The sequence below is a fragment of the Salmo salar genome, chromosome 11 (assembly GCF_965601325.2).
Source record: "Salmo salar chromosome 11, fSalSal1, whole genome shotgun sequence".
Classification (NCBI taxonomy): domain Eukaryota; kingdom Metazoa; phylum Chordata; class Actinopteri; order Salmoniformes; family Salmonidae; genus Salmo; species Salmo salar.
The window spans coordinates 74386751-74401714 of NC_138301.1; the positions used below are offsets into that span (position 1 = coordinate 74386751).

The following is a 14964-nucleotide window of genomic DNA, read 5'->3' on the forward strand; positions in this document are numbered from 1 at the left end:
GGTGGTGCTGTCTGCGCAACGCATCACCGGGGGCGAACTACCTGCCCTCCAGGACACCTACAAGACCCGATGTCACAGGAAGGCAGAAAAAGATAATCAGGACAATAATCACCCGAGCTACTGCCTGTTCACCCCGCTACCATCCAGAAGGCGAGGTCATTACAGATGCATCAAAGCTGGGACAGAGAGATTAAAAACAGCTTCTATCTCAAAGCCATCAGATTGTTAAACAGTCACCACTAGCACAGAGAGGTGGCTGCCTACCTACAGACTTGATATCATTGGCCACTTTAATAAATGGAACACTAGTCACTTTAATAATCCCACTTTAAGAATGTTTACATATCTCGCATTACTCATCTCATATGTATATAATGTATACTGTATCCTTCACTAGCTATTCTTTACTATCTATTGCATCTTAGCCACTCTGCCACTGCTCATCCATATATTTTATACTTACAGTGCCTTGCGAAAGTATTCGGCCCCCTTGAACTTTTCGATCTTTTGCCACATTTCAGGCTTCAAACATAAAGATATAAAACTGTAATTTTTTGTGAAGAATCAACAACAAGTGGGACACAATCATGAAGTGGAACGAAATTTATTGGATATTTCAAACTTTTTTAACAAATAAAAAACTGAAAAATTGGGCGTGCTAAATTATTCAGCCCCCTTAAGTTAATACTTTGTAGCGCCACCTTTTGCTGCGATTACAGCTGTAAGTCGCTTGGGGTATGTCTCTATCAGTTTTGCACATCGAGAGACTGAAATTTTTGCCCATTCCTCCTTGCAAAACAGCTCAAGCTCAGTGAGGTTGGATGGAGAGCATTTGTGAACAGCAGTTTTCAGTTCTTTCCACAGATTCTCGATTGGATTCAGGTCTGGACTTTGACTTGGCCAATCTAACACCTGGATATGTTTATTTGTGAACCATTCCATTGTAGATTTTGCTTTATGTTTTGGATCATTGTCTTGTTGGAAGACAAATCTCCGTCCCAGTCTCAGGTCTTTTGCAGACTCCATCAGGTTTTCTTCCAGAATGGTCCTGTATTTGGCTCCATCCATCTTCCCATCAATTTTAACCATCTTCCCTGCCCCTGCTGAAGAAAAGCAGGCCCAAACCATGATGCTGCCACCACCATGTTTGACAGTGGGGATGGTGTGTTCAGGGTGATGAGCTGTGTTGCTTTTACGCTAAACATAACGTTTTGCATTGTTGCCAAAAAGTTCGATTTTGGTTTCATCTGACCAGAGCACCTTCTTCCACATGTTTGGTGTGTCTCCCAGGTGGCTAGTGGCAAACTTTAAATGACACTTTTTATGGATATCTTTAAGAAATGGCTTTCTTCTTGCCACTCTTCCATAAAGGCCAGATTTGTGCAGTATACGACTGATTGTTGTCCTATGGACAGAGTCTCCCACCTCAGCTGTAGATCTCTGCAGTTCATCCAGAGTGATCATGGGCCTCTTGGCTGCATCTCTGATCAGTCTTCTCCTTGTATGAGCTGAAAGTTTAGAGGGACGGCCGGGTCTTCGTAGATTTGCAGTGGTCTGATACTCCTTCCATTTCAATATTATCGCTTGCACAGTGCTCCTTGGGATGTTTAAAGCTTGGGAAATCTTTTTGCATCCAAATCCGGCTTTAAACTTCTCCACAACAGTATCTCGGACCTGCCTGGTGTGTTCCTTGTTCTTCATGATGCACTCTGCGCTTTAAACGGACCTCTGAGACTATCACAGAGCAGGTGCATTTATACGGAGACTTGATTACACACAGGTGGATTCTATTTATCATCATTAGTCATTTAGGTCAACATTGGATCATTCAGAGATCCTCACTGAACTTCTGGAGAGAGTATGCTGCACTGAAAGTAAAGGGGCTGAATAATTTTGCACGGCCAATTGTTCCGTTTTTTATTTGTTAAAAAAGTTTGAAATATCCAATAAATTTCGTTCCACTTCATAATTGTGTCCCACTTGTTGTTTATTCTTCACAAAAAAATACAGTTTTTGTTGTGGAATTGTTAGATATTACCTGTTAAGATACTGCTGCACTGTCGGATCTAGAAACATAAGCATTTCGCTACACTCTTAATAACATCTGCTAACCATGTGTATGTGACCAATACATTTTGATTTGATTTGAGTACAGTATAGTTCAGTTCCGTAAAGTACAGTGCAATACAATTGAGCAAATTATACTGTACTCTACGCTAGTGTGATCTACTGTACTGTACTCTACTGTACTCAACTCTACTGTACAGTACAGTAATGTACTGTATTATACTGACCTATAATCTACTTTTCTTTACTTTACTGTATTATGTTCTACTGTTCTGTTCTGTTCTGTCCAAACTTGTGAAACAGACATCTATGATTGGTTCAGAGTTGGAATGACCACATTTTAACTACTTTTCAATGTCCATGGACATCCGGTGTCTGTCGGTGCTCAGTGGGTGAGAGGGCTGGTTAGAGTAAATGGAAAGAGAGGGGGATCATGGGTAGGTGTCAGTAAGATCCGGGAGAGGTGACATTAACTAGACAGAGAGAGAAGAGAGACATGGATAAAGAGAGGGAAAGAGAGGGAGGGGTTGGCCAGACTGTTTATACACTAACTTTTACCAGCACGCAACAGAAAGAGAAATAAAACAGTTATGAGCTGAACATAACAGTATGCCAGTGGAAGGGAAGACAGCAGTTGACCCAACTGTGGTTTGTGACTAGTAGGAATTCACATTGTAGCAGTCATTCTGTTAGTGATTTCGTAACAGAATTATGTATTTTAATTACTTAATAAATCATAAACCAAATTTTGATCAGTAAAAACACTATAGCTACTTGGTAGGCCTACTTTAACTTGTTACTTCTGTGAACTTTCATTATCCTCCCTCCTCATGAGGGAGAGAAATTTGAAAATACATTATCTTAAAGATTTCTGGGTTTTTGGTAACAGCATGACAAAACACTAGGCAATATTTATTAAACTTACAGAAGACAAATAATTTCTGAAAAACTACATTTAAATGTTGATATTAATTGTCAGGGGTCTTTACTTCAACATTGTGTTTTGATTTCTAATACCTTTTCTGCAAGATGTTTTAGAAGACCCTAATCAAAGCATTTGTTTATTCCTCAATTTTAGGATGGAAAATGGTTGAAAAATGTATATATGACTTAACTAATAAAAATTAAAAAACAGACTTCGCTTTCATTTGACACCAAATTTGATGTGCTCCTATGACCTTCACATGTTAGTAATCATGGAGATTTTTACATGGAAATGGCCCTAACCAGGTTTCTAGCCAACAATTTAATGTAGATGAATTACCTGACACATTAAAAAAAACACCTCTGGCTGATGGAAAAAGGAAATGCTGCTAAAATTTCATAAACGTTGACAGACAATTTGTTCGTTCAACATGGTGGGATCTTTTTGTGTCAGTAAAATGTATTATGCCCTGATTCGTCTGTCAGACTGCCAGATGGTGACGCGTGATTCATCACTCCAGAGAGAGCGTTTCCACTGCTCCAGAGTCCAATGGCGGTGAGCGTTACACCACTCCAGCAGACGCTTGACATTGCACATGGTGATCTTAGGCTGGTGTGCGGCTGCTCAGCCATGGAAACCCATTTCATGAAGCTCCTGACTGTAAGGCTTGGGCGTAGTTGAGGAGGAATCAGACGCAGGAAGCAGCGATAAGGGTGATAGCTTTTAATGCTCGATACAGCAAAACACCAGCCACCCCAAATAGCGAACTGAGCACACACAAAATCAAGGTGCCGCAAACACAGGGGACAAAACACAGAGAGCGCAAAACCACGCACTAGCGCCAAAATACATACAGCGCGTAAACAAGCAACACACAGAGAAACAATCCCGCACAAAGAGCATGCGTGCCAACTAGCTAATATAGCCCCGCTAATCAACCCAACTAAGGACAGGTGTAAACAATAACAGAAAGGGGGAAAACAAAAGGAATCAGTGGCAGCTAGTAGGCCGGTGACGACGACCGCCGAGCGCCACCCGAGCAGGAGGGGGCACCACCTTCAGTGGGAGTCGTGACAGTATCCCCCCCGACGCGCGGCTCCTGCAGCGCACCGACACAGGCCTTGAGGGCGACCCAGAGGGCGAGGCGCAGGACGATCCGGGCGGAGGCGATGGAAATCCTTCAACATGGATGGGTCCAAGACGTTCTCCGCCGGTACCCAGCACCTCTCCTCCGGGCCGTACCCCTCCCAGTCCACGAGGTACTGCAGGCCCCTCACCCGGCGTCTCGAGTCCAGAATGGCCCGTATGCTGTACACCGGGGACCCCCCGATGTCCAGAGGGGGTGGAGGGACCTCCGGCACCTCACCTTCCTGTAGGGGACCAGCTACCACCGGCCTGAGGAGAGACACATGAAACGAGGGGTTAATACGGTAATAGGAAGGGAGTTGTAACCTATAACACACCTCGTTTATCCTCCTCAGGACTTTGAAGGGCCCCACACACTGCGGTCCCAGCTTCCGGCAGGGCAAACAGAGGGGCAGGTTCCGGGTCGAGAACCAGACCCTGTCCCCCGGTACGAACACGGGGGCCTCACTGCGGTGGCGGTCAGCACTCCTCTTCTGCCGTCCACTGGCTTGCTTCAGGGATTCCTGGGCGGCTCTCCAGGTCCCCTTGGAGCGCTGTACCCATTCCTCCACCGCAGAAGCCTCAGTCTGGCTCTGGTGCCATGGTGCCAGGACCGGCTGGTAACCCAAAACACACTGAAAGAGTGACAGGTTAGTGGAGGAGTGACGAAGTGAGTTCTGGGCTAACTCTGCCCAAGGAATGTACCTCGCCCACTCCCCTGGCCGGTCCTGGCAATACGACCGCAGAAACCTGCCCACCTCCTGGTTCACCCTCTCCGCCTGCCCATTACTCTCGGGGTGATAACCAGAGGTCAAACTGACCGAGACCCCCAGACGCTCCATAAACGCCTTCCAGATCCTGGATGTGAACTGGGAACCTCGATCAGAGACAATGTCCTCCGGCACACCGTAGTGCCCGGAAGACGTGGGTAAATAGGGCCTCCGCAGTCTGCAGGGCCGTAGGGAGACCGGGCAACAGGAGGAGACGGCAGGACTTTGAAAACCGATCCACAACCACCAGGATCGTAGTGCTCCCCTGAGACGGGGGGAGATCTGTCAGGAAGTCTACTGACAGGTGTGACCATGGCCGTTGTGGAACGGGGAGGGGCTGTAACTTTCCTCTCGGGAGATGCCTAGGAGCCTTAATCTGGGCGCACACCGAACAGGAAGAGACATAGAACCTCACGTCCTTAGCCAAGGTGGGCCACCAGTACTTCCCCCTGAGACCCCGCACTGTCCTCGCCACACCAGGATGACCCGAAGAGGGTAGAGTGTGAGCCCACTGAAACAATTTATCACGGACACCGAGCGGCACGTACATGCGACCCACGGGACACTGTGAAGGCGCAGGTTCCAATACTAACGCCCGCTCGATGTCCGAGTCCACCTCCCATACCACCAGTGCCACCAGCCTAGAAGCTGGAATGATGGGAATCGGATCGATGGGCCGGTCCTCAGAGTCATAGAGACGGGACAGCGCGTCGGCCCTCTTGTTCAGGGAGCCTGGTCTGTAGGAAATAGTGAACCTAAAACGGGTGAAGAACATGGCCCACCTTGCCTGACGCGGATTCAGTTTCCTAGCTGCCCGGATATACTCCAGATTCTGATGGTCGGTCCTGATGAGAAAGGGGTGCTTAGCTCCCTCAAGCCAGTGTCGCCACACCCTCAAGGCTTTTACCACCGCTAACAACTCCCTGTCCCCCACATCATAGTTATGCTCCCCTGAACTGAGCTTCTTCGAAAAGAAAGCGCAGGGGCGGAGTTTCGGTGGCGTACCCGAGCGCTGTGATAGCACGGCACCCACCCCAGCCTCGGATGCGTCCACCTCCACTATGAATGCTAGAGAGGGGTCCGGGTGCGCAAACACGGGTGCTTCGGTGAACAGCACCTTCAACCTCTTGAAGGCTCCGTCCGCCTCAGTCGACCACCGCAAACGCACCGGCCCCCCCTTCAGCAGTGAGGTAATGGGAGCCGCTACCTGGTCAAAACCCCGGATAAACCTCCGGTAGTAATTGGCAAACCCTAAGAACCGCTGCACCTCCTTCACCATGATTGGAGTCGGCCAATTACGCACGGCCTTAACGCGGTCACACTCCATCACCACCCCCGTGGTGGAAATGCGATAACCCAGGAAGGAGACGTCTCATTTGGAGAACACACACTTCTCAGCCTTGACGTATAGGTCATGCTCCAGCAGTCTCCCAAGCACCTTGCGTACCAGGGACACATGCGCGGTGTGGGTGGCGGAATATATCAGAATATCATTGATATAGACAACCACGCTCTGCCCGTGCAGGTCCCTGAGAATCTCGTCTACAAAGGATTGAAAGACGGCTGGAGCATTCTTTAACCCATACGGCATGACGAGGTACTCATAATGGCCCAATGTGGTACTAAATGCGGTTTTCCACTTGTCTCCATCCTTAACACGCACCAGGTTATACGCGCTCCTGAGATCCAGTTTTGTGAAGAATCTTGCTCTGTGAAATGATTCCACCGCCGTAGCGATGAAAGGTAGCGGGTAACTAAACCCCACCGTGATAGCATTTAGACCTCTGTAATCAATGCACGAACGCAGACCTCCCTCCTTTTTCTTCACAAAAAAGAAACTCGAGGAGACGGGTGAGATGGAGGGCCGAGATTCCGTGACATATGTCTCCATAGCCACCGTCTCCTCCTGTGACAAGGGGTACACTTGACTCTTAGGAAGCGCAGCGTTAACGTTTCCCATAGAAGTTAATGCTTGACACAGCAAAACACCAGCCACCCCAAATAGCGAATTGAGCGCACACAAAATCAAGGTGCCCCAAACACAGGGGACAAAACACAGAGAGCGCAAAACAACGCACTAGCGCCAAAATACATACAGCGCGTAAACAAGCAACACACAGAGAAACAATCCCGCACAAAGAGCAGGCGGGCCAACTAGCTAATATAGCCCCGCTAATCAACCCAACTAAGGACAGGTGAAAACAATAACAGAAAGGGGAAAAACAAAAGGAATCAGTGGCAGCTAGTAGACCGGTGACAACGACCGCCGAGCGCCACCCGAGCAGGAGGGGGCGCCACCTTCAGTGGGAGTCGTGACACTGACGAACAGTTATTGTGCTGATGTTGCGTCCAGAGGCAGTTTGGAACTCGGTAGTGAGTGTTGCAACCGAGGACAGGCAATTTTTATACGCTAGCCGCTTCAGCACTCCGCGGTCCTGTTCTGTGAGATTGTGTAGCCTACCACTTCGCGGTTGAGCCGTTGTTGCTCCAAAACATTTCCACTTCACAATAACATCACTTACAGTTGACCGGGGCAGCTATAGCAGGGCAGAAATTTGACCAATTTACTTGTTGGAAAGCTGGCATCCTATGATGGTGCGACGTTGAAAGTCACTGAGTTCTTCAGTACGGGCCATTCTATTGCCAGTGTTTGTCTATGGAGATTGCATGGCTGTGTGCTCGGTTTTATTCACCTGTCAGCAATGGGTGTGGCTGAAATAGCCGAAACCACTGATTCAAGAGAACATTTCACTTGAGAATTTTTTGTTGTTGGCAATTTTGCGAAAATGAATCAGTCACTCAGATATGACCCAGTCACTCAACATTGCATAAGTCATTGCAAAATGTGTAGAATTGCAATAAATTTGCTGTAAAACTGAACATTTCTCTTTTTGCCCCATGGCAAAATTTGTAAAATTGCATGAAATTAGTTAGAAAATTGCAAAATATTCTTTCCGCCCCATGGCAAAATGGGTAGAATTGCAGCAAACTTGCTTTAATTAAAACTGCAACATTGTATCTATGCCCCATGGCAAAATGTTTGGAATTGCACTAAATTATCTCTAAAACTTCATTTATTTTTCCCCGCCATCAAAAGGGGAGTCACTAAAACGTTTAGCCTGCGAGATGGGGGCCCCCAAACAAAATGTTGCTTAGGGCACCAAAAAGGGTAAGCAGACAAGTGAACTGAAAAAAAATCTTATTTTGACCAGCATAATGATTTTGATACATGTTTTATCACTCAAAAATATGCCAGAGTATTGGCATTCACCTGCCCAAACCCCATCCCACCCTTATAGGCAGTCAACGTAGGGGAAACCCTGATCCTGCCTTTTTTACTGGTAGGACTTGGTCACTGCAGATGAAGCTGCATTCTTACATTGACTGACTGGTTTCCTAGAGGAGTAGGGAGAGCCATAGAGAGACTCCTCTTTTGCTGCAGTAATATATGTTTTAGACTTTGTCAATCTTGGGGTTGCCATACCTGAGGTAGGTAGTCTACAGATTCAAATTAATTTGGAGAACATATCTCAATATCATCAATTCAGTATTGATATTTTCCTGAGCGCGAGCACAGTACTGTTATTTTTATGCTGTCATGATCTCAACAGGGCTTCACTGCCTGGCGTATGCAGCTCCATTCTACCGTGAACTAAAAAGCATTCTGATTAATAATGAATGTGTTTTCTTGTTTGTTTGTGGACATTGTCTACCGCCACAGTCAACAACTCAATCAATATGGCAACGCACTTCATAGCGCCGAACTAATTCAGTTCAAATTTCATAATATTGAAGATGTTCAAATATGCCCCTTAATAGTGTTGTCGTTTAGCGACGTTTGGTCACGGTGGCATTGGGCTGGGCTGCGAAGCTCTCATAACGTATCGCATTTAGTCAAACGCTTCAGCCACTTCAGGCTGGTGGCGACTTGTTGATTCAAAGGTTGAAATAGTGTCCAATATCGTGTTTTGCAGAGGAAAATAGAGAGAATGATTCAAAAGCAGTCTCTGACTCAGTGTTGGGAAATGCAACATAAATATAGTGAATATTTGGAGAGCCTTCACATGAGTTACATAAACGTTTGAATTATTCATTTTTACGCATGTTCTGATTTATAACACTATAATTACATGGTTTACTTTGATAATGAATTAATAGCTATATAGCACCATTTGTTTGTTTATTTCTGCTGCTTATTGAATATGGTGCGCTAAGTTTTTTTTTCTCTTCATTCCATACAAAAATGCTGCAGTGACAGTAACCTAAGCCACGAGCGCCATATGACAACACTAGAGACCTGCATTCAACAGATAACACATAAACACACACATCTACTTCAAGGCCACAGTAGCCGCAAACACTTAGCTGAAGGACCGAAATGTGTTCATTTACCGTTGGTTGAAAGTCAGCAGTTTGGTAGAAGCTGGGTCCACACTGTTCATGTCCCCCATACGATACCAGTCTAGCACTCAGAGCTTGTTTTCCTATTTCTTCTTATTCACTAGGACTCATACTGCTTTCAAACTCCCTATTCTTACTCCTTGTTTTCCACCCCTGCATTCAATTCGGCTATTCTCCTTCCTTGCGCGCGCAGTTGATGCTGATGAGACTGGCTTGTCCTTGCAGCATGTGGCAGCAGGGGTTTTCCTAGCAAAACTCCATGCAGATTAGTGGCGTAATGTGTGTGTGCTTCTCTGTCTCTCTCCTTCTCTCTCTACATTTACAGCTTGCGCGGTCCACGATGAGCACAGAGCACAACCTCCTCATATGACCATGGAATTTTATCCACACCAGCCCACATCACTGGGCTTGCTGCCAACTACCCCCTCCCCCAAATCATGAGTAGTCTTCTTATAAAGTCATCCTGTAAGGGCTGTCGTCGGAAGAAGACCAAAATGCAGCAGAGTTAGTGTTCAACATATTTAATTATTGCCGTAACTCTATTCAAACAAAAACAAGGAACTGACAGCCAACACAGTCCTGTCAGGTGAAACACACTAAACAGAAACAATTACCCACCAAACCCCAATGGAAAAACATGCACTTATGTGTGACTCCCAATCAACAACAACGAACTTCAGCTGTGCCTGATTTGGGAGCCACACACGGCCCAAAACAAAGAAATACAAACACATAGAAACAGAACATAGAACGCCCACCCAATGTAACACCCTGGCCTAACCAAAATAAAGAACAAAAAACCCCTCTCTATGGCCAGGGCGTTACACATCCATAGCGCTTTATTAATAAGTGAAATACAAAGTTGTTTAATCTAACACATCCAAGCAGGAATGCATATATATTACTGTCAAAATTGGACTCCAGAATCTCTTGATGTAGTTTTGTTCAATAGAGATGAATTACATACATCTTTATGTGCACTAACTAATATTATAGGTTAATTCATTTGGGGTTCAACACCTGAGGAAGTAGACACTCAAAACACATTAACTAGATTACTAACTCTAAATATGTGACCGACCGCCTCGATCCGTGTTTTGGACATTGAATAAAAGTAAAGACTCAGAGCTACAAAATGGTATATCATACGCTGGAGTTGAGGAACAATGGGAAAGTAATTCTGCTTTGAAAGTTGATAAACTTGTAACTCCACTTTTGAGAAAAATGGCCTTGAATATTTTGGTACACCTACTGGAGAGCTCATCTTTGCCTACACCAATTCAGCATCATTCACACCCTCTTAAGCCTTAGCCCCACCCATCTCTTTACGGATTCACCTGTGAGGCCATGTGCTAAACAGAGTGAGTTAGGTAGTGTAAATATACACTTTATCTCGTCCTTGGACTATATCCTAATATGACTTTGGTGCAGGTATTCTTCACATTAGCGTCTCTGGTAAACACACACTATATCAAATCATTCTATGTTTATTTGTCACATGCGCAGGATACAGAAGGTGTAAACGGTACAGTGAAATGGTTACTTTTATATTTGCATAGTAGCAATATCAAAAATAGAAAGTGTCCAGATAAAAATATTTAATAATTATTAGACGCTTACCCAGACACAATTTTCTAAATTGATGGGTCATGTGAAGAAATGCTATATCCATCCCCCAGCAACATGTAGCTAAGTGGATGGATCACCATTGTCTAGACATGTACACATGTTAATGAAATATAATAGATGGCCGTAATCACCCACAGACACACCTGGCTAACTTCATGTAATCATCTGGCAAAGTGGAGTCTTTTGTATAGACATGTAGCTAGCTAGCTAGCTAAACAATAATCCCAACTCAAAGCTACAGTACAAACAGATTTTCATAGCCAGCCACCATGCATGAAATGCTGTAGTATGAATCTGCAGCTAAAGCTAGTGTCATAAGGGTCGTTGAATGGAGACCAAGGCGCAGCGTGTATAGTGCTCATTCTTTGTCTTTAATGAATACACTTTAACAACAAAACAACAAAACGACCAACAACAGTCCCGTCAGGTACACTAGACTAAACGGAAACAACTACCCACAAACCCCAAAGGAAAACAGGCTGCCTAAGTATGGCTTCCAATCAGAGACAACGAAAGACACCTGCCTCTGATTGGAAACCATACCCGGCCAAAACATGGAAAACGAAACATAGAATTCTAGCACGATCCCACCTAGAAACAGAAAACTGACCTCTTACAATGGTCAGGACGTGACAGCTAGGTTCAATGTTAGCTAGATCACACACGTAACATTCGCTAGCGAGCCAGCAAGCTAACGTTTGCTAGCTAGCGAACAGTATGCTTTAACTTGCAATAAAAAATACTTTCTGACAAAATTAGAAACCTACACTCTTACCCATATAGATGGATGAACGCTTCATGGCAGCGTGTCTTTTCTATTTTATTTGTAGCTAGCTACAGCTTGTTTGGCCCATTGTGTCAAGTCACTCTGGTTCACACTGTCCGTGTGCAGAAAGTAGTCAACTTTTTGTTGATAGTGCCTGCTAAATTCAGGGCAGCAATGTTGTTGAGAGCAGTAGAAACACATGCAGTTCTCAATGGCTAACGTTATATATTTCAAAAAATCTGCAGTAGCAAGGATTATCTACACATACTGAGCAGCTCATGTTACAGACAGAAGTGTGCTACATGGTAGATCAATCTGAACTCATCTCTGGGCATGTCCAGCCATTCCATTATCTAGCCAATCATGGCTAGCGGGAAGGTTCCTGACTTTCTCCATGGCTAAACCAACTAGGCTCGTAATTTAACAATTTTATTCTTATTTACAGATGGCATACACATTTTTGTAAGGCACATAAAAGTTCACATGTTCCATACTGTAACGTTTATTTTTTCGAATATCTCTCCTCTGAAGTGGTGACGTGTGACATACGTCTAGCTTCTTGAAACGCGTCACATACAGTATAATACCCACTGCTAGTAGGCATGTATTCATCCAACACTAAATTTAATGTCCTAAAAAAACTTTACAGGCTACTACCCATGAGACCTATAGGCATATGCCCTTGCAATGGCCAGAGCGCATTTCTTGCACCACTCCATATATCTAAGCCATATCAAATATAATGTAAACTAGTTGCTATTGAGCTGAACATTGAAAGTTGAGAAAAACAAATTATATGTAGAAAAATACTTTTTATAAAAAAATATATTTGTGTGTGTGTGTGTCAATTTCGACCAGCCCACACAACAAAAAAATGGTCCAGCCCATCTGGCATCTGCCAAAATTGCCAGTTGCTCAATTCACCCATGCTCTTGGATACCATGAATGTCAGAGAAACTCACAGGGTGTTACGCTTTTGAACATTTGAACTCCTGAGTGTCAAGTGGCAAAAAGGAGGCTGGAAGAAAATGTACAGTAAGCTATGCTATGTTTCCCAATCTAACATGAACTAGGATGTGTCCCAAATGGCCCCCTATTCCCTATGTTGTGTACTACTTTTAACCAGGGCCTAGGATAGAATTTGGGATGCAAACATATTATTGGTCACCTGAGGGTGCCTACATATGAAGATCACGAATATGCCTTCAAATACAAGGTGTGTGTGTGTGCATGTGATGTGTGTCAGTCAGTGTTTGTCATTGTGTGTGTGTATGCACCCGCATTGGCAGTTCATCTGACCAATGATTATGTTAGTCACTGTGTAATAATGTGTGTGTGTGTTTAGACCAGGTTTGGTGATCTGTGTAGGTTGAAGTAGGTAACCATGGGCACATTGGGGTAACAGAGAGGACAGAAGGGGAGGGAGGGGGTTAGAGAGGGGAAGGGGGATAGATTACAGCACAATAGATTCCCACAATGGTCATCCACCCTGGTCCTAAAGATCTATAGTAGGGCGTGCAGGTTTTTGTTTCTGCCCAGCATTATAACATCTGACACCAAACATAGAGACACAAGTAGGCCTATGGTGTTCCATTGTTCACATTTTGAAATCAGGACATTGAGCTGAGACGCATTGAAAGGATACAGTAGGGTTGACTGGCGGGAACCCAGTTACCGAGGGTTACCGGGAATTACCGCCCCAAACCACTCCCTTTTCCCAGGATAAATAACTGCGAGAATGGCGTGAAATGGAACTGTTAAATTACAGGAACAGGGAGCCAAGAAACGCTCCTTTAGCTCTTGGAGTCCCATGCAGGAAAGGCTAGACTAGAATAGCTTGCGGGACATTGTTTTTTTACATTTAATATACCAATAGACTAATTGAATAGTGACGTAAACTCTTGTTTGCTGAATGTTAAATACAGCAGCCAATAAAACTTGCGATTGTGGTAGGTTATAGCAGTCATGTTTGTGAAGAGAAGTGAAAATCTTCTGCATCTAATCCTATATTATTCAAGAATGGCATTAGAATGATGAAGATAAGGACAATGAAATGTATTTAATGGGTACTGTTGAAAGCGAGGAAGGAATGAAGCAACAATAGAGAGAGAAAGAGGAGGTAGGCTAATAACAATAGGGGTAATATTATGAACGGCATATATTCATCAGCCTACTACTAATTAAAACATTTAAATAAAAGTCGCTAGCCTATACTTGTAACTTTGTAGGCCTCATGTGCTGCACCAGAATAGCATGTTCTCTCCCTGCTTTATCATGGTTTGAATGATGTGGGTAATTCCAGTCCATGTAATACAATACAGTACAGTAATACAATTCACACTCAAAAAAGATTAGCCTACTGGAGCTAGTATAATTTATTTACTCAAGAGAGCATATAGCTAGCTACACCTATGGGTTTTTTGTTTTTCTGTTGTGTGTTATGTGCTGTAGCCTATCTCATATATATGTATTGGATAACGACACAATCATTTGGGCTTTTTTGGGCTTGGGCTCATTAAATGTCTTTAATGTAGGGCTCATAAAATGCACTTAATGTATTGTTCATCAGGCTCAGGTAGCATCAGACTTGAATTTTTGATCAAAGCTCTATTAAAATCCAGACACAGGCCTATTTATATGCATTATAATGGTTTTGAATTACACGTCCGGTTTTGGCGGGAAATACCAGGTTACCTGGGAGAAAAGTGATATACTCTCGGGATGGAACATTTGTAAAATACCAGACAATATTAAACCCTATGATACACACTGTAGGTTATAGAGTATCAAATCAAATCAAATCAAATGTATATATATAGCCCTTCTTACATCAGCTGATATCTCAAAGCGCTGTACAGAAACCCATCCTAAAACCCCAAACAGCAAGCAATGCAGGTGTAGAAGCACGGTGGCTAGGAAAAACTCCCTAGAAAGGCCAAAACCTAGGAAGAAACCTAGAGAGGAACCAGGCTATGAGGGGTGGCCAGTCCTCTTCTGGCTGTGCCGGGTGGAGATTATAACAGCACATGGCCAAGATGTTCAAATGTTAGAGAGAGTAAGAATAACTACAACCCTGTAGTTGTTTTATAGTCTGTAGACCTACTATAAATGACATTGTGAAAGTGATGCCCCCACACAGGAAATCTGTTGCATGTTCAAAAAAAAAAAATCCTTGAATTAAAGGAAATAGAATTGAATTCAGTGAAATTCAATGAAATTCAAATGCGTTCTATTCTATGTTAGGTGTAGTTTTAACAAATATACACTGAGTGTACAAAACA

At 44.0% G+C, this 14964-nt stretch overlaps 1 protein-coding gene across 6 annotated transcripts in view; it reads right to left on the reverse strand.

The window, feature by feature from the left end:
• LOC106562867 (GTPase-activating Rap/Ran-GAP domain-like protein 3) overlaps positions 1–14964 on the reverse strand; it is a 225564-nt gene that overhangs the window by 154381 nt on the left and 56219 nt on the right. The window contains exon 1 of one of the 6 annotated variants that reach the window (XM_045689795.2): positions 9280–9595. The exons of the other annotated variants lie outside the window; for them this stretch is intronic. Within the exon in view, the coding sequence (XP_045545751.1) occupies positions 9280–9338 (59 nt within the window). The 5' untranslated portion in view covers positions 9339–9595. Of the gene's footprint in view, positions 1–9279; positions 9596–14964 lie in introns of those variants that run through there. 6 annotated transcript variants of the gene reach the window in all.